We start from the raw sequence: 21,236 nt of genomic DNA, 5'->3' as shown, positions 1-21,236 counted from the left end.
GGCACAAACAAAAGAGAAATAAAACTTTCCAGCTTTTGGGATCAGTCCCTTCTTGAGCTAGAGTGCAAATACATACACACATACACACACACACACTTGTGCCCCTACATGGTGCCAGCTGGAGGCACAATGCTGTGATTGCAGTTTGGCAGGTGGACCGGGTGGGTTGGTAGTTGTGTCAGGTGAGGCTGGTATAGAGAGAAAGAGGCGGGAGACAGAAAGAGGGGTTGTGGGTAGGTCGCTAGCAACTCAGAGGGAGGCAGTTGGTTTTCTGGCTAAAAATGTGAGAGGGAAGAATGGCAAGTGCATGAATTAGGCATGTGATGCATGGGTGCCACAGCCAGTGATGGATGGTGCAGAATAAAGGTGACATGTAGACATGAATTGGGAGGGAGTGACAAGACAGAAGAAGGGGAAACTGGTAGGGGGAAGTTGTGGTTACAGTAAGAGAGAGAGGCCAGGAGGGCTATGGGAGTGAAGGGTGTGTTGCAAAGATAACTCCCATCTGCATAGTTCAGAAAAGCTGGTGCCAGAGGGAAGAATCCAGGTGGCCTATGTTGTAAAACAGAAACTGAAATTGAGCATTTTATGTTCAGCTGTATGTTGTGCCACTGGGTGCTCAACTTTTGTTTTTGGAAATTAGTGGTAAGTTCCTATGGGACCAAACTGCTGAGGCCATTAGTCCCTAGGCTTACACACTGCCTAAACTAACTTGAACTACCTTACGCTAAGGACAACACATACACCCATGTCGGAGGGAGGACTCGAAGCTCCGACGGGGGGAGCTTTTGTTTTTGGCCATAGTTTGGCAGTGCCATTCATTCTGGCGGACAGCTGGTTGATTGTCATACCATCATAACAAGTTGTGTAGTGGTTGTAGCAGCCTTTGAAGATGGCTGCTTTCACAAATGGCCCAGCCTCTCATGGGGTAGGATAAATCCATGACTACATTGGAGTAGAAATTGCCGGGTGAGTGACCGGGCAGGTTGAAACGTAACAGCCCATTAAGACCCACTTAAAATGAACATTTTCCGATCTAATTCAGGATCGCACATGTAAACAAATTATGTAACTTCTCTAGAAAAAATTATAACTAAAAAATAACTGCTTAATCTCATTCACTTCAAAGTGTAGAAGCTCTGTAAATGAAGGGAACAATTCCCTGGAAGGAAGCCTCTAGTAATTAATAACAAATGTAAATGCATTATTGTAATTACAATATTCGAGAAGTTCTTCTTGAATAAAATAACAGACACGTACTAATATTGTAGTGTACTAGCTGTTCTGGAGTAAACATACGTTTATATATGTATTTTCAGTTTTCCTATGTCAATTTTAATTGTTAATTAATCAAAAAATGATCAGTGGAAACATTATACTAGATTAATTATTTAAATAACTTGTATTCCAGGACTTTTGCTGTGACAGATTGCCAGCTACGATGAGTAAATTAACGCATAGTAACGTTTTAAGGTCTTGCACCATTGTCTTTGACAGGGATATGTTCACTGAGACAAGGGGTTGGGAGTGCGAGTGGCATGATGATAGATAGTCAAAGCCCTGGTGAAGGATATGGTTCAGGGTGGTATTGGGGTAATGAGGCGAAGGTTCCTTTGTAACTGAGTCAGTGAAGGAAGTGATTAGTATCTTTGATGGGAGAGACTAGGCTATGGGCAACTGGTTGGAAAGGTTGTTCAACCAGAGCAGAAATTCTTTAGTTGGAGCACAAAATGAGCTGCAGTAGGTTATCCAAGATGGTTGGGTTCATGGGAGGTGGGTGTGTGGGATGTCATTGGGGAGAGGCAGGAGATGGACTCAGTACCTTGTAATGTACCTTAAGATTTCAGAAGGGACTGGAACTTATGCTAGACTTCTGGGATGGGCTCAGTATGGCAGACCTTGTAGATGGAGGAGTTGGACAACTGGCAGAAGCCTTCTGAAAGATAGTGTTTTATGCGAGCATACTTGTAGTCAAGTTCAAGAAACGATTGATTCAGAAAGCTAGCAAGTTTCCTTCTCTTTTGTGTGTGGCAGCTGACAATTCAGTGCTTCTGCTATTCGGCAAATGGCCTTCTCTCCATCTAAATTATTTACATCCTACAAGAACTTTCCTACATAACCTAAAAATGTAATTAATATTTGTGTTACAGAGATTTTTTATAACTTAAGTGCTTCTGAAATATATTTTCATGCTTCACACAATAAAACTTCTTGATTTTATCGAAAAGAATCTCCAAATGTGATCAAGTTAGAAATAAAAATTCAGAAATTTCATGACCAGTTCCCTTGCAACCATGTCTTCTTAAAATATGGTTCCACATCATCCATCCAGTTGATAAAACAAACTACAAAGAAATGGCTTATGCCGTCTTGGATATCGGCAGCATCATAGTAAGATACATTTGTGTGCATGGCCCATATATCTCCACAAAGGACAGACTCAAAGTACAAACACATAAGTAACATGAGTGAGCACTACATGTTCGTAAACAAGTCAGAAAGATACCAATGAACAAAGATAATGTACAACCTTACTGGGTAGCTTGGAAGTCCAAATCTCATTAAAAACTGAATGTCAAAGGTATAACTGTAATTAAAGTCACTAAAAAAGACATATATTAAAATAGATTTACAAAGATTTTTAAGAATTAGTTTGTGTCACCTGTACACTGTTCATTTAATGTATTTAGATTTTTCATGCTATGTATCATAATCTCAAAACTGTTCTAGTAGTTCCAATTCCATACCCTTATCCTGTATGTGCAAAATTATGAGGTCCACTTCCATTCCCAACAGAGGGCAGCCAATTTCATGAATATGCATGGCTACTGTTGACTTTTCATAATTATTAAACCGAAAAGCATCCTGTTGTTCCTTACATCTCAACCTGAAGGGCCCATCAATCTGGCCAATGTGGTTCACATTACAACTATTACACTGGATTTTGTAGATACCAGTTCTATCAGAAAACAGCAGTATATCATGAAAACACTCCAATTCTACTGAGAAAACAGTATTACTGAGATTGCTAAATGCTAGAAATTGCTGATGAAAAAGGTACAGGCTGACTTACAAAAGCTCTTGAACAGGGCATCTTTAATACTGTTCTAAGGAGAAAAGACATGCTGTTCTGTCATGAAGCTGAAGGCTCAATGGCTCAGATCCCAATTAAGAATCCATAAGGAAGGTCACTCTACTACACTGATTGTTAATTGCATGAACAACCATTAATGAAAAATTGCAAAAATGCTTGATAAGGTATTAAAGGAGTTCTATGCCTTTGAAGATAGTTTCTCAGGCAGTAACAATTCCCTCGTGCTTCTTTATTATGGGACCTGCAGTATACATTTTCTGCATTATTCTCAGTTCATTAATGAGATCAATGATAAGCCTATTGCTAACATTTCCTACTTTCTATCATCAGAAATTAGAAATCTTCATGTGAATGTGCTTGTTAACGAGGCAGTTGAGATCTATCAATAAATTTTATATGCAGAAAGACGCACTGGCTATGGGCTACAGTGTATCTGTAACCATAGCAGATGTTTTTATAAGTCATCTAGAAAAAAGGATCCTCATTAAGTCACAGCAACCCATGGTTAAACCTTGTACTTCAAGTGCTATGAGGATGATGTGCTACTTTTGATCAATGGAGGGAAAAGGAAAGTTACTGGAATTGTAAATAAATTTAATGACTTGCACAATAAAAGTGAATTTACTGTCCAACAGGAAAAAATAATGAACTGCAATTCCTCAATCTAAATAACATGAAGCAAGATGGTTGGCATGCCTTCAATACATAATAATTCTTTTCATCCAAAATTCCAAAAACTTTCTACCATTTCCTGATTATTTATTAGAGTATAGTATTTATTAGAGTATTATAGTATAGTAGATTATTTATTAGTACAAATGAACAAACAGGAGCAAATGACTGAGCCAAATAAGACAGCTAGCCAAAGCTATCAGGTACTATAAAAACATAGTGAATAAATTAAAATGTAAGAAACAGCACACAGATGTATATGGGAATGTCATGTGGAATGTCATGAGAGTCACAATTGTGTATTTCAATAACTTATCTCAGAAAGTGGTTAACATTTTTAAGCCATTTAAAGTTGAAACCATTTAAAACCAATAACAAACTATGATGAGTTTCAGAAATAACTTAAAGCATGAGGTTTTTAAATATGATAGAGTTGGTACCCACAAAATTTAGTGTAACAGTTGAAATTCAAACTAAATCAGCAAGTCTGGTTCGTCCTACAAGTTAGGGTGCAAGGAATGCAAGGGCTTTTCAGCTCAATAATTACGGAAATTCAGCACATATATGAAGCCACATTTGGTGGAAATTGAAGGAGACTCTATAATGTTGGACATGATTGCATAGGAAATTTGATCTACTAGAACAATTTGAGACTATGATACATAGCATGTAAAACCTAAATTCATCAAACAACTTACATGTGGCAAAAACAACTTATTCAAAAATTTTGTACATCTGTTTTAATATCTGTCTCTCATTATTTACTTTAATTGCAGTTATACAATTAACATTCTGTTCTTGATGGGATTTGAACTTCATAGCTTCCTGGTAAGGTTGTGAATTATCTTTGTTCATTGATATCTCTTTGATTTCTTGTTTACAAACTCCTGTTCATTATGTGTTTTTACTCCTGTGCATCCTTCCTGAAGGTGCATGGGCTGCGTGCATCAATGGCTGTTACTGTGATGTTGCCAATACTCAGCATGGCATATGCCACTACATTATAGCTCATTTTATTGGTTGGATGAATAATGTGGAAGCACATTCAATGAAGACAAGGTTGCACAGGAAGTGACCAGGAAATTTTAGTACTTTTATTTAAATTTTTATCTTGATGGCTTTTAGACATTATGGTATATTGAATCTAATAATAAATGTTTGACCCTCAAAACACATCAGTTTTATTGTTTTTACTCTGTGATGAGTTGGTAGCCCAACAATTCAACACTGATAACACCTTTTGTCTTCAAATTATACTATAAGTCTTCATTTTTACCTTTTCACCAGCAAGGCCTTCTACAAGCATTGTAGCTCTTTCCAGCTTTTGTTGCAAATCTTCTGATTTCTGTCGAAGCTCTTCCTTCTGCTTCATTTTATCTTCATATTCCAGTCGAAGCTTTTCAAGGTGTTCAGAAATCTTCCGCAATTTGTTTTCAGCAGCTTGCAACTCATCTTGTTTTTCCTGGAGAGTTTTCATTGCTTCTTCTAACTTAGCCTTTTTTGGTGCCACAATCCTGCAGAAAAATTCATGAATTTCAAATGGCCATCTAACTGAATGAATAACAAAGTTAATAAAATTGCCAAGTTAGATCTATAAAAACAAAAAACATGCATCTCAGAAACCAGTACACAAATATTACAGTAATATTTTTCTATAAAATTATGAAAAAAGTGGGAGATATGATTCCTTCAAGACATTATAGCCAATTTCTCTTACCATCCCACTTTAACTGGACTACATCTCTGCCCATTCTGGTCACGTTGTCACTGGACATTAGTTTAAAAAACTCACATATTTACAAAAGTTATCAAAACTGATAAGATTGTTACATTTAACTACTTCTCTGATTTTAAGCTTTAAATTTTTTTGACCAGTATACTGTACGAGTCCAATACTTACATGGATTATTATTAATACTTATTAGTATCTGTCCATTGGGTCTTTAAAGTACATATAATTTTATGATATCAGACATCTTAAATCTAAGGTTATTCTGCATTTATTTACATTTGCCCAGAATATTTCTCAGATTTAAATAAATTCATGTTTTTAATTATGTAACATGCTAGAGTTTCATAATTAATAAACAAATTGTGAATTGGGACATCATTTACTATTACATACAGTCAAAATACTCTGTTACTGAATAGATGGAGTGATACTGTAGATATGTCCTTACTTGTCTCTTAAACTTTTTGGTATCTGTGATAGCTTTAATAAGGTAAGAAAGTTTGTTGTATTGTTTTATGTGGTAGTTTCCTTTTAGGCATATATTTCTGTTTATAGGCATAATATGAAGACTATTTTGCAGTCCTGTGCAACAATAGGTAATATATGAATTGCCTTCATATTTTCTTATCAATATCATGGTTTTTGATGAACAGAAACATTTCCAAGATCCGCATGTAGGGAAACAGTGGTACATACACATTTTTAGAGAAAGGCCTGCATGAATTTACAACACTCTTCCCAGTAATGATATGGATAGCTCTCTTTCGTATTATGAAGGTATTCTGTGATAGAGGAGTTACCACAGAGTTGCCACAGAGTGTGATTCCATATTTTAGATGTGAATGAAAATATGCATTCAGAATTGTCTACACGTTTACCGTTATGCAGTTTTTCAGGATTCTTAGTGCATAACAATCTTCACTCATCTTTGAATTAACTTGTGTGACATGCATGTCCCATTATATGTCTCTCACTCTGAATCCACAGACTTATGAATGTAATCTCCTTGCTAATTAGTATAAGTGATTATTATAGTGACACTTGAATATCGTATATTTCTATTTTGCTGACTCTGATGATTAGTGCCACTGTTTTATTGTCACTAATAATTAGCTTTTTTTTAGGTAAGACTAGTCACTGACTTGGTTAGGGATAGTATTTTTTTTTTCTCCTGAAAAGCTTCATTATTCAATCTTTCTTTGTAAATGATGGACAATTATGTGCAAATAATACTTTGAGATCAAGACATTAATACAGATAGGAAAAATAAGTAGTCCTAGTACATACTGCTGTGAAGCATCACAGCTGACTGGAGCTCATTTGATAAGTACTTGGATGCTGATTCAGCATCGTTATTTATAAAACTAATATTAACTTTCTGTCTGTGGTTGCTTAGGAATGAGTGGATCCACCCAATCGATGATCTCCCATCTGAAAAGCAGTGGAGCTCACAGAATACTAGGCAAAGAAAGCTGGTTAAAACCTGAAGTTGACAGCAGTTAGATTTTTGAGGTAAATTTATTTTATGCCTAATGGGAAAAGGAGGTGGTGCATTTGTCACAAATCAGATTAATACTTGTTCCACAGATCATAAATATAACACTTTGTAAAGATTGGAATGTGATGTTAAATGTTGATTACCGTATTTACTCTAATCTAAGCCGCACTTAAATCTAAGCTGTACCTGAGAATGGAGACTCGAAATCAAGGGAAAAATATTTTCTCGAATCTATGCCACACCTGAAATTTGAGACTCGAAATTCAAGGGGAGAGAAAAGTTTTAGACCGCACCTCCAAATCGAAACTAAGTTGGTCCATTGCAACATGAGACACAATTTAGGTCGAATGGATGAAGATACAGCTACAGTAGTTTGGTTTGAGTCGTAAGCTTAACAATTAAGCTTTACCAAGTAGCCTTTGCTATGTGTCAGGCGCTCTGTCCATATTTGTACGGGTACACTTCCTTTTTCACGTGCTTAGTCTGGTTTCAATCGATTGCTTATTTTGCTTTGATCTGATAAGTGCCGCTCTCTTTGTTATAGGTGCTTAAGTCACTCTAAGCTGAAACTGCATTATTGTACTGTGTCATGCATTGTTTATCGGATTCTACTAATGAGTGTTTATGACCTGTCGCCGCTTGTGGCATGGCTTGCTTTTGTGCGCGCTACGAAAAAATACATGGCATAATGTTTACATTCTTCTACATTTTCTTTTAATTTATTTACTGACGCAGAGGTTTTGGTGCCAGTATTTATCTTTGTGCCTGCAAAGCATGCCTGTGTAACACTACATATATTTGATGGCAGAAGTTAGTTGTGGCAGCACCTACCAACATTTTTCAGAACTTCCGCTTACTTTGCACTCGTTTCTAAGCCACAGGTGGTTTTTTGGATTACAAAAACTGGAAAAAAAGTGTGGCTTAGATTCGAGTAAATACAGTAGCTACCTGTCAGACTTTCCGGAAATCTAGAAATATGGAATCAACTTGAGATCCCCTGTCGATAGCGGCCATTACTTCGTGTGAATAAAGAGCTGGCTACGTTGCACAAGAATGATGTTTTCTGAAACCATGCTGATTACGTATCAATAGATCATTCCCTTCGAGGTGATACATAATGTTTGAATACAGTATATGCTCCAAAACCCTACTGCAAACCGACGTCAATGATATAGGTCTGTAGTTTGATGGATTACTCCTACTACCCTTCTTAAACACTGGTGCGATGCACAATTTTCCAATCTGTAGGTACAGATCTATCGGTGAGCGAGCGGTTGTATACGATTGCTAAGTAGGGAGCTACTGTATCAGCATAATCTGAAAGGAACCTAATCCGTATACAATCTGGACCTGAAGACTTGCCCGTATGAAGCGATTTGAGTTGCTTCGCAACCCCTAAGGTATATACTTCTAAGAAACTCATGCTAGCAGCTGTTCGTGTTTCAAATTCTGGAATATTCCATTTGTCTTCCCTGGTGAAGGAATTTCAGAAAACTGAATTCAATAACTCCGCTTTAGCGGCACAGTCGTCGGTAACAGTACCATCGGCACTGCGCAGCGAAGGTATTGACTGCGTCTTGCCGCTTGTGTACTTTACATACAACCAGAATTTCTTCGGATTTTATACCAAAATTCGAGACAATGTTTCGTTGTGGAACCTATTAAAGGAATCTCGCATTGAAGTCCGTACCAAATTTCGCACGTCTGTAAATTTTAGCCAATCTTCGGGATTTCGCGTTCTTCTGAACTTCGCATGCTTTTTCCGTTGCCTCTGCAACAGCGTTCGGACCTGTTTTGTGTACCATGGGGGATCACTTCCATCTCTTACCAATTTATGAGGTATTAATCTCTCAATTGCTGTTGCTACTACATCTTTGAATTTGAGCCACATCTCGTCTACATTTGCATAGTCAGTTCGGAAGGAATGGAGATTGTCTCTTAGGAAAGCTTCTAGTGTCACTTTATCCGCTTTTTTAAATAAAATTATTTTGTGTTTGTTTCTGGTGGATTTGGAAGAAACGGTATTGAGCCTAGCTACAACAACCTTGTGATCACTAATCCCTGTATCAGTCATGATGCTCTCTATTAGCTCTGGATTGTTTGTGGCTAAGAGGTCAAGTGTGTTTTTGCAACCATTTACAATTCGCATGGGTTCGTGGACTAACTAATTTTCGGAGAAAGCATTTAGGACAATCTCGGAAGATGTTTTCTGCCTACCACCGATTTTGAAAAAGTATTTTTGCCAACATATCGAGGAAAGGTTGAAGTCCCCATCAACTATAACCATATGAGTGGCGAATTTATTTGTTACGAGACTCAAATTTTCTCTGAACTGTTCAGCAACTATATCATCGGAGTCTGGGGGTCGGTAGAAGGAGCCAATTATTAACTTAGTTCTGCTGTTAAGTATAACCTCCACCCATAGCAATTCGCACGGAGTATCTACTTCGACTTCACTACAAGATAAACCACTACTGACAGACACAAACACTCCACCACCAATTCTGCCTAATCTATCTTTCCTCAACACCGTCTGAGACTTCATAAAAATTTCTGTAGAACTTATTTCAGGCTTTAGCCAGCTTTCTGTACCTATAACGATTTCAGCTTCTGTGCATTCTATTAGTGCTTGAAGCTCAGGGACTTTCCCAGCACAACTACAACAATTTACAACTACAATTCCGACTGTTCCTTGATACAAGCACGTCCTGTATTTGCCATGCACCCTTTGAGACTGCAGCCCATCCCGTACTTTCCCGAGGCCGTCTAACCTAAAAAACCGCCCAGTCCATGCCACACAGCCTCCACTACCCGTGTAGCCGACAGCTGAGTGTAGTGAACATCATCAAAAACAACTAGATTCACATCTTTGTGAATATAGAGTGGCAAGCCATTAATACATATTAAGAACAATAAGAGACCCCATTCTTTATGCTTACCCAGTTTGAGGAATCTGCTGATTTTAGCGCATTATGTGACCGGTTTTTTTCCCCCAATTTTCTGCACTCTTCCAGTTAGATATAAATTAAACCATTTGTGCGCTGTCCCACTCATACCACAATACTTAAGCTTACCTAGAAGAATTATATGATTTACACAATCAAAAGCCTTTGAGAGAACACAGAAAATCCTAACTGGTGATGTTCAGTTATTCAAAACGTTTTATATTTGATCAGTAAGAGCATTTATAGCATTTTCTGTTTAAATGCCTTTTTGAAAACCAAACTGGCATTTTGTTAGTACTTTATTTCTATAAATATGTGAAGACACTCTTTGAATACATTACTTTTTCAAGAATTTTGGATAAAGCTGTCAGAACTGAGATTGTTTGGTAGTTGTTGACATCAGACATATCAGCTTTTTATGCAATAGTTTAATGATACCATATTTCAGTCAATCATGAAAAATGCCATTTCTGTGAGCTGTTACATATGTGGCTGAGAATCCTGCTTATCTGTTAGGACTTAAGTACTTTGTCGGAAATGCCATCCATTCCACATGAGCTTTTACTTTTGAGTGAGTCTATTATTTTACTAACATCAGATGGAGAGGTGAATAAAATTTAAATTTTATCAAACTGCATAGGTACTGCCTCTGCCAAATATATCTTTGCCTTTTCTAATGAACATCTGGATTCTGTTTTCTCCACAACATTTAAAAAAATGATTATTAAAAATATTTTCGACCTCTGACTTTTTGTTAGTAAACTTTTCATTCTGTTTGGTGGTAATACAGGCTTTCTGTGCTCTTGGTAGCCCTGTTTCCCTTTCAAAAATATTCCAAATTGTTTTAATTTTATTAACAGAGCTGCCAGTCTCAGACATAATACACATCACTTCGAGACTTTTTAATAACTTTCCTTGAAATAGCACAGTAGTTTTTATAATATTGGACTGATTCTGGATCATTACTCTTACCTGCTATTAGATATATTTCCGTTTTCTGGTTACAAGATATTTTTATCCCTTCAATAAGCCATGGTTTTTTACTCAGTTTCTTACAGTCATATTTCACTATCTTCTCAGGGAAACTGTTTTCAAAAATACTCAGAAACGTATCATGAAATAAGTTGTATTTTAAATTATTATCAGGTTCCCAGTACACTACATCCCAGTCTAACTGCTGCCAGCTTTCCCTAAAATTTGCAAGTGTTAAATCATCAACTGAATACACCATTTTGGATGACTGTTTTGCTTTATTATATGGATCTATGTCATAAATAACTAGATGTGAATCATGATCATAAAGGCCATTCTTAACAGGATAAATAATTATTTGATTAAATTCATCTTGGTCAAAAACATTATCTGTCAGTGTGCTGCTTTCCTGCACCATCCGAGGTGGAAAATCGATAACTGATGTCAAATTGAAAGAACTGAGTAATACTTCAAGATCATTTTTCCTATCAGACTCTTTCAGAAAATCTATACTGAAAGCCTCATAAACAATAATTTGCTTCCCTCTGTCTGACAGATAGTACAACAAGGAATCTCAGTTTTCCAGAAATAGTTGAAAATTTTTTAATGGGGACCTATACACTGCAACAATTATAAAATTACCATTTTTTAGTTTAAATTCACAGGCACATGATTCTGTATGTTGCTCTACACAAAATTTTTCACATTATGATAACTTTGACACTGAAAAACCAACGAAAGAAACTGGTACACCTGCCTAATATCATGTAGAGTCCCTGCAAGCATGCAGAAGTGCCCTAACACAATGTGGCATGGACTCGACTAATGCCTGACATAGTGTTGGAGGGAATGGACAACATGAATCCTGCAGGCCTTTCCATAAATCTGTAAGAGTACGAGGAGGTGGAGATCTCTTCTGAACAGCACTTTGCAGGGTATCCCAGATACGCTCAATAATGTTCATTTCTGCGGAGTTTGGAGGCCAGAGGAAGTGTTTAAAGTCAGAAGAGCGTTCCTGGAGACACTCTGTAGCAATTCCCAAGTCCATCTAAATGCACAATGGACATGAAGGGATGCAGGTGATCAGACAGGATGCTTATGTATGTGTCACCTGTCAGAGTCGTGTCTAGATGTACCAGGGGTTCCATATCACTCCAACTACACACACTCCATGACATTACAGAGCCTCCACCAGCTTGAACAGTCCCCGCTGACAACCAGGGTCCATGGATTAATGAGGTTGTCACCATACCCGAACACATCAATTCACTCAATACAATTTGAAACAAGACTCATATCCGACCAGGCAACATGTTTCCAGTCGTCAACAGTCCTACATTGGTTTTGGCAGGCCTAGGCGAGGCGTAAGGCTTTGTGTCTTGCAGTCATCAAGGGTACACGCATGGGCCTTCGGATCCAAAAGCCCATATCAATGATGTTTCTATGAATGGTTCACATGCTGACACTTGTCGATGGGCAAGCATTGAAATCTGCAGCAATTTGTGGAAGGGTTGCACTTCTGTCATGTTGAATGATTCTCTTCAATTGTCATTGATCTCGTTCTTGCAGGATCTTTTTCCGGCTGCAGCAATGTCAGAGATTAGATGTTTTATCAGATTCCTGATATTCACAGTGAACTTGTGAAATGGTCTTATAGGAAAATCCCCACTTCATCGCTACCTCACAGAAACTGTACCCATTGCCTGTGTGCCGACTATGACACTGCATCAAACTCACTCACATCTTGATAACTGGCACTGTAACAGCAGTAACCAATCTAACAACTGCACCAGACACTTGTTGTTATCAACCCAGTCAATTTACCCTTCTCTTTCCTATTGAGATGCAGGCCATCCCTAGTGAAATCCCACCCACCAATACCATCAACAGGAACCAAACCCTTGTCTCACACAATGGTCACCCAAAGCAGCCAGTCCAACTCCATATTGACCCTCCTTACAGAGCTGTTCAACTGGAGTCAATAGTACTGCATGAAAGCAAACACTAGCCAAAGATTTGTATGACTTGTTGCAGAAGTTATTTTCACCAGGTAACTCTAAATATTGTAGCCCTGATCCCTATCAATACAGTTTCCTGCTCCACACACTATCACAACATGATCCTGCTTTGTAAAGGCCTTTGCTTGTGTCTCCTACATCCTCTACCACTTGGCTAAGACACACACTGGACTTGAAAAGGTTTGTAACCTGGTACCTGTCACCTAATTTTCCCTCCAAATCTAGCCCACATCTCTTCTGTCGCTACTTTCTAGCAACAGAACTTTCCTCCTACTTTCTACTGTCTTTGAAATAGTTGGTTTGCTAATGAAAGTCTGTTGGGTATTCAATATACCTACATCTATTTGAGCCTCTTCCTTACTTAACTGAGGTAGCAAGAAAAATCTATTTCTTTGTGCCAGTGTTGGAACTATCAGATACTGTTCTACAGGGTGTTACAAAAAGGTACGGCCAAACTTTCAGGAAACATTCCTCACACACAAATAAAGAAAAGATGTTATGTGGACATGTGTCTGGAAATGCTTAATTTCCATGTTAGAGCTCATTTTAGTTTCGTCAGTACGTACTGTACTTCCTCGATTCACCGCCAGTTGGCCCAATTGAAGGAAGGTAATGTTGACTTCGGTGCTTGTGTTGACATGCGACTCATTGCTCTACAGTACTAGCATCAAGCACATCAGTGCGTAGCATCAACAGGTTAGTGTTCATCACGAACGTGGTTTTGCAGGCAGTGCAATGTTTACAAACGCGGAGTTGGCAGATGTCCATTTGATGTATGGATTAGCATGGGGCAATAGCCGTGGCGCAGTATGTTTTTATCGAGACAGATTTCCAGAAAAAAAGGTGCCCGGCAGGAAGACATTCGAAGCAATTGATCGGCATCTTAGGGAGCACGGAACATTCCAGCCTATGACTCGCGACTGGGGAAGACCTAGAACGATGAGGACACCTGAAATGGACGAGGCAATTCTTCGTGCAATTGACGATAACCCTAATGTCAGTGTCAGAGAAGTTGCTGCTATACAAGGTAATGTTGACCACGTCACTGAATGGAGAGTGCTGTGGGAGAACCAGTTGTTTCCGTACCATGTACAGTGTGTGCAGGCACTATCAGCAGCTGATTGGCCTCCACGGGTACACTTCAGCGAATGGTTCATCCAACAATATGTCAATCCTCATTTCAGTGCAAATGTTCTCTTTACAGATGAGGCTTCATTCCAATGTGATCAAATTGTAAATTTTCACAATCAGCATGTGTGGGCTGACAAGAATCCACACACAATTGTGCAATCACGTTATCAACACAGACTTTCTGTGAACATTTGTGCAGGCATTGTTGGTGATGTCTTGATTGGGCCCCATGTTCTTCCACCCACACTCAATGGAGCACGTTATCATGATTTCATATGGGATACTCTACCTGTGCTGCTAGAACATGTGCCTTTACAAGTACGACAAAACATGTGGTTCATGCACGATGGAGCTCCTGCACATTTCAGTCAAAGTGTTCCTACGCTTCTCAACAACAGATTCAGTGACTGATGGATAGGTACAGGCGGACCAATTCCATGGCCTCCACGCTCTCCTGACCTCAACCCTCCTGACTTTCATTTATGGGGGCATTTGAAAGCTCTTGTCTACGCAACCCCGGTACCAAATGTAGAGACTCTTCGTGCTCGTATTGTGGACGGCTGTGATACAATACGCCATTCTCCAGGGCTGCATCAGCGCATCAGGAATTCCATGCGAAGGAGGGTGGATGCGTGTATCCTTGCTAACGGAGGACATTTTGAACATTTCCTGTAACAAAGTGTTTGAAGTCACGCTGGTACGTTCTGTTGCTGTGTGTTTCCATTCCATGATTAATGTGATTTGAAGAGAAGTAATAAAATGAGCTCTAACATGGAAAGTAAGCATTTCCGGACACATGTCCACATAACATATTTTCTTTCTTTGCATGTGAGGAATGTTTCCTTACAGTTTGGCCGTACCTTTTTGTAACACCCTGTATATCTGTGGCCCCTGTTTACCATTTCCCACTTGTCTTCACCTTTCTCCCCCCTTAACCTCATCAGTTCCTTCCTAGTACTATCTAGCTCAGCCTAAAGGGCTCTAATCTTCCCCTCCTGTTCAGCTATTTTCCTGCCCCTTGAAAATACTTTGCAATATTGCGGAATAGTCTCATTTACTTTGCCAATTCCCATGCCTCTATATTCCCTCCAACAAAACCATCTGTCACAACAGCTGTATACAATGCCAGAACAAAATTTCCTCTGGCAGCTCACACACCTCACACTCATGGCAGTTTACAAATTTACTTACAAAACTTAGCTAAAAAGCATGATAATATTCTATTATCTACAGATCCCAGGAGATACTATTTACATTAAAACGCTAAACTTGTGCACTCAACAAATTAGGCCTAAAATCATGTAAATGTGATATGGACTTTTGGTGTTTTCAAAAGAAATAAAAGATAGGACTTTAAATCTTTAATTCCCTGAGTAGATAAGGCTCTACTTTATATATGTAGAATGCAAAAAACTTACACTGATTACCCAGGAAATTATGACCAGCTACCTAGCAGCCAGTGTGTCCACATCTGGCACAGATAACAGCGGCGAGGCAGCACGACATGGAAGCAATGAGGCCTTGGCAGGTCACTCCACACACACATCACCTAATTATGGTAAATTCTGAGGAGGGAGCTCATGAGCTCAGACACCATGTCGAATCACATCCAACATGTGTCTGATGGGGTTCAGATATGGCAAGTTGGGGGGCTAGCACATCAATTGGAACATCCTACTGTGTTGCTTGAACCACTCCATCACACTCCCGGTCTTGTGACGTGGAAAATTATCTTGTCGAAAAATGCTACTGCCGTCACAAAACATAATCATCATGAAGAGGCGTACACGGTCTGCAATCAGTGTACGATACTCCTTGGACATCAAGGTGCCTTGCACGATTGCCACCGACTTGTCTCAGTCGAACAGTACAGTGTCGAGGAGATATTTCCGTGGAAGACAACAGATTCGTGCCTTCCCGTTGGCACGATAAAGAACGTATCAGGATTCATCAAGCCAAGCGATGCTCTGCCACTGCATCAACATCAAGTGCCGATGCTATCATAGTTGCTGATGTTGTGGTGTTAACATTGGCACATGCACGGGTCATCAGCTGTGGAGGCATATCATTAGGTGTGCTCAGTGCAGTGTGTGTTCAAACGCACTTGTACACTGTCCACCATTAATGCCTGAAGTTAGTTCCACCACAGTTCAGTGCCTTTCTCATTTTTCCAGTCTGCCCACGCTGTGACATCCGACATATGTAATAAGGATAACCACCCAGCCCCAAGATGTCAGGACACGGTTTCAACGTATGTTGAAGACCCTCAGCACAGCACTCTTCAAACACCCGAACACTCCTCAAACACCCGACAAGTCATGCAGTTACCGAAATCATTGCGGCGAGCCTCCAGGCCATCGCACTCTGCGCTTTGTCGTACACAGATAGATCGCTGCCTCCCCCATTCTGCACATGGACAGCACAGTCACTGATACTAAATGCAACGTGTGTGTGTGTGTGTGTGTGTGCCTATCATTTCTCATCAGTGACACTGCTATTACCTGGATGGGGTTATATCCATAGCAGGTTGTTGATTACAGTTTTCTGGGTGATCAGAGTAAGTTCTGCACTTAATACTTAAGAAAACATCTCAAGTTTGTGTAAATCTATGTCTGGAAAATGTGAAAACTGGCACTTATGAAATGTTTTGTTTTTTCAAAAACTTCATTTGGAAAATTGAAATCTTCAATAGATAATTTAGAGTAGGCACTAACTAACTTACTTGTGGCTTAATATTAACTTAATTAAAAGCTGTTACAAAATTAAACACTTATCTTTACAAGCTCAATATTCTAATGTCTGCCATCTGGGCCAGGACAGCTTTCACCAGAGACAAGAAACTCAAATCCACTGAGATACAAAATTGAAGTTAACAAGACTCATTGTCAAGGGTGGGCATAAAGGTGTAAATGAATTCTTCAACATCAAACAACTGAAAATACAGGCAGGACTAACGACAATAGCGAAGTGGTCATGTGTGTGTGAGTTGCATTTGTGTGTGTGTTTTTGTCTAATTCGGAAAAGAGCCCTTTTGCCCAAAAGCTTACTTGTCTAGCAGCGTTTTTGTTGTGCCTATCTGTTACTCAACATCTCCACTTTATGGTGAGTAGCAATCTATCCCTTTCCTATATTTTCATAACTGAAACCTTCTGTTGACCTGCAGATTCACCTCTTGATGAAACCAAAAACTTTAGAGAAAACCTCAGTTCATTTGAACATAACTTCCTTAGTCATACTGTAGTCACTGGAGGAGACTCCCAGCAATCAATTGGGAGAATTACAGTTTTGATAGTTATGGACATCACAAAGGAATCCTTTGAAATATTACTAAATATCTTCCCTAAAAACTACTTAGAACAGATAGTTGACAACCTCACTCACAATCGAAATATATTAGAGCTAATGACCTCTTTGAGAATCTCCACATTCAAACTGGTGTCAGTGACCATGAGGCAGTATTGGCAACAATGATTACCAAAGTATAAAAGCAACTAAAACAAGTAGAAAGATACATCATGTGATCAAAAGTATCCGGACACCTCCAAAAACACATGTTTTTCATATTACGTGCATTGTGCTGCCACCTACTGCCAGGTACTCCGTATCAGCGACCTCAGTAGTCATTAGACATTGTGAGAGGACAGAATGGGGCACTCCACGAACTCACTGACTTTGAACATGGTCAGGTGGTTGGGTGTCACTTGTGTCATATGTCTGTATGTGAGATTTCCACAATCCTAAACATCCCTAGGTCCACTGTTTCTGATGTGACACTGAAATGGAAATGTGAAGGGACATGTACAGCACAAGAGCGTACAGACTGACCTCATCTGTAGACTGACAGAGACCACTGACTGTTGAAGAGGGTTGTAATGTGTAATAGACAGAAATCTATCCAGATCATCACACAGGAATTCCAAACTGCATCAAGATCCACTGCGAGTACTATGGCATATAGGCAGGAGGTGAAAAAACTTGGATTTCATTGTTGAGCGGCTGCTCATAAGCCACACATCACACCAGTAAATGCCAAATGACGCCTCGCTTGGTGTAAAGAGCTTAAACATTGGATGATTGAACAGTGGAAAAACATTGTGTGGAGTGACCAATCACAGTACACAATATGGCGATCCGATGGCAGGGTGTGGGTATGACGAATGCCTGGTTAATATCATTTGCAATTGTGTGTAGTGCCAACAGCAAAATTTGGACACGGTCGTGTTATGGTGTGGTCATGTTTTTCATGGAGGGGGCTTGCACCCCTTGTTGTTTTATCACATCACAGGCTTACATTGATGTTTTAAGCACCTTCTTGCTTTCCATTGTTGAAGAGCAATTTGGGGATGACGACTGCATCTTTCAACACGATTGATCACCTGTTCATAATGCAGGGCCTGTGGCAGAGCTGTTGCATGACAATGACATCCCTGTAATGGACTGGCCTGCACAGAGTCCTGACCTGAATCCTACAGAACAACTTTGGGATGTTTTTGAATGCTGACTTCATGCCATGTCTCACCGACCGACATCGATAACTCTCCTCAGTGCAGCACTCCCTGAAGAATGGGCTGACATTCCCCAAGAAACCTTCCAGCACCTGACTGACAGTGGAAGCTGTCATCAAGGCTAGGGGTGGGCCAACACCATATTGAATTCCAGCATTACTGATGGCGGGTGCCACATACTTGTAAGTCATTTTCAGCCAGGTGTCCGGATAATTTTGATCACGTAGTGTATATATATCAATGAAGAACTTGAAACTTCTGGTAGACAACTGGAATTTGTGGAGGAACTATGGCTCCAGTTTAAACGAATAGATCTCACGCAGTGGATAAATAAGCACACAGTGGAAGAGTTCACAATGGAAGGGGCCCTCCACAGTACACAGTCACTGTAAAGGAACTTCTAAAAGAAACAGACACTACTGCATAATAGTAGTTTCATACAACATGGGTTCACTGAGCCACGCCCTCTTGCCTCGTCCATGGTCAAGTCTGCTGTGCCTGGAGAGCCAGCTATGTTTCCAACCAAATTACAACTCTCTCCCGTGCCTACCGCGTATTCTGAGCTGTTCATTATTGATATGGAAGATGCTACTACCTCACCGCAACATTTCTCGATGTCCTGGTTGCAACATGAACCTAGATGCCTGGTTAAGTTTCTCGGGCGCCACATACCCCTTTCCTCAGTGTAACCACTAACAAACAAACAGTTATATGCAATCATCCCCTAAATAACGCTGTGTTAATGAATGTCCCAAATGCCAGATTTCTCAAACTGCCAGCTAAACACCTGGCTTGCACTCGTGGACTCTATTTTTTGTGCTACCGGTGTCCACTCCAAGGAATCAAAATTCATGTGCCTCTGAAGCCATTTACTCGACCAATTGGACTTATTCAGTGACACTATGATGCACCTACCCCCCACCCCCCACCCCCCACCCCTCCGCACTATGGCATCATCTACATGCCCTTGCAACACATGACTTTCTGCCAGAAGACAGTGCACTGTGGTTGATCTGATTAATGAAACTACCAGAAACATTGCAACTACAACTCCTGCCTCTCATATCCAGTTCACTCAATGAGGAACTGTCAATGGCGAACTGTGTTTTCAAGATAATTTGCTGGTATGAACTTTCATTTCACATTCCAGATTACCCCACTCAGTCAAGTGACGTCAGCGCAGTACTGCCTCCTCCACCACCTGGTATCAGATGCGCTTGTCCGTACAGTCAGTATGAGTGCTTCCATATGGTGGCATAAACCATGAACCTCATGCGCTGCAGCCTGCTGCCTTCCCAGCAGCCTTGATTGACAAGAAGCACATTGTAGCAGCAACCTCCAGTACTACTATGGCCATACAACTGCATCCACATTATCCCTTATGCTGGTTTCACACCATGTTTGGTGATGCCGCCCGCAAATGTCATGTACCGTGCATGGTACACAATGCAAGACACATTACGTGCCTGCACAGCATCACAGTCATGAGCAGTCACCATATATCACCTCACCCATCAGCAGATGCCTCTACGTGCACAATGCTACCACTAACTAAAAGTTTTTGACTGACAGCAGAAGCGCCATTTCCCCATCACTTGCATTTCCGAATCTGCAACCTTCGCCTACATTACTAAGGGCTGCAAAAGATTCAAACATCAACATGCTTGGTACAGCTTCACCCACGTTGAAATTATCCGCCTCTCTGCAGTCCATGGACATTTCACATAGCAGTGACCCAGTGACAGTCACTGATTTCCTACGCCACGACTCGTTTTCTATCAATACATCAGACAATACCCCGTATCATCTTTCTCTCAGCACTTCGACAGCCAAGTACAGTTAAACTCACTAGTGCAACATGTGACATTGAGGTTCAATGTCAACAGATTAACAACCTCAAAACTAACCAAGCCACGCTATGAAAACTCATCGATGATACTACTCATGCCCTCGACCTCGTTAGATGCAAAATCCCCAGCCTTCGCAGCACCAGCTGTTTGGCCTTGCCACCTGCCACTGACACTGACCACTGTGCAACGGGATGATATTAAGGTGAGTGTTCCTGCCTCACTTAGTGAACAGTGTGATCCCCACCCCCAGTCGTGAAGTGTTTTGGCTGTCACCAACAGTGTGTGTCATGAATTGAACACTACCAAAGCCCCCCCCCCCCCCCCCTCCCCCGCTGTTAGGCATAAAGCTCTGGAACTGAACCCTCATAAACTCAAGATCACTAAGTCTATTATTCAGGAACTTTTAACTGCAGGAGTTGTTTGCTCCTTATCCGGTGATTGGTCATCACCAGTTTGACTCGCTCCAAAAAAAAGGATGGTTCAGTCAGGCTCTGCAGGGCAGACCCTGCAGGGATTACTGCAGACCAAACCATAGAACCATTTTGGACAATTAGCCAGTTCCCAATATACAGGGCTTTGCACAACAACTGAGTGGTTCTAAGACCTTCAGCGTGATAGATTGCAAGAAAGCACATCATCAAATCCTGATGCACCCTAATGACATACATAAAACTGCTATCTTCATGCCCTTTGGCCTTTTTGAGCATTGCTACATGCCATATGGTTTAAAGACTGTAGCACAGACATGGCAACGCTCCTTGGAGTCTCTCCTTCTCGCACTTTCATTTTGCTATGCGTATCTTGACGATATTCTAATTT

At 40.1% G+C, this 21,236-nt stretch overlaps 1 protein-coding gene across 1 annotated transcript in view; it reads right to left on the bottom strand.

Moving 5' to 3' along the window:
• The window catches only part of LOC124802831 (dynein axonemal heavy chain 2), a 1,031,222-nt gene that overhangs the window by 223,035 nt on the left and 786,951 nt on the right, over window positions 1-21,236 (bottom strand). The window contains 1 exon segment of the mRNA XM_047263843.1: window positions 5,043-5,280. Within this exon segment, the coding sequence (XP_047119799.1) occupies window positions 5,043-5,280 (238 nt within the window).

This window comes from Schistocerca piceifrons, chromosome 6 (genome assembly GCF_021461385.2).
Source record: "Schistocerca piceifrons isolate TAMUIC-IGC-003096 chromosome 6, iqSchPice1.1, whole genome shotgun sequence".
Classification (NCBI taxonomy): domain Eukaryota; kingdom Metazoa; phylum Arthropoda; class Insecta; order Orthoptera; family Acrididae; genus Schistocerca; species Schistocerca piceifrons.
This window is presented reverse-complemented; position numbering and strand designations above follow the sequence as displayed.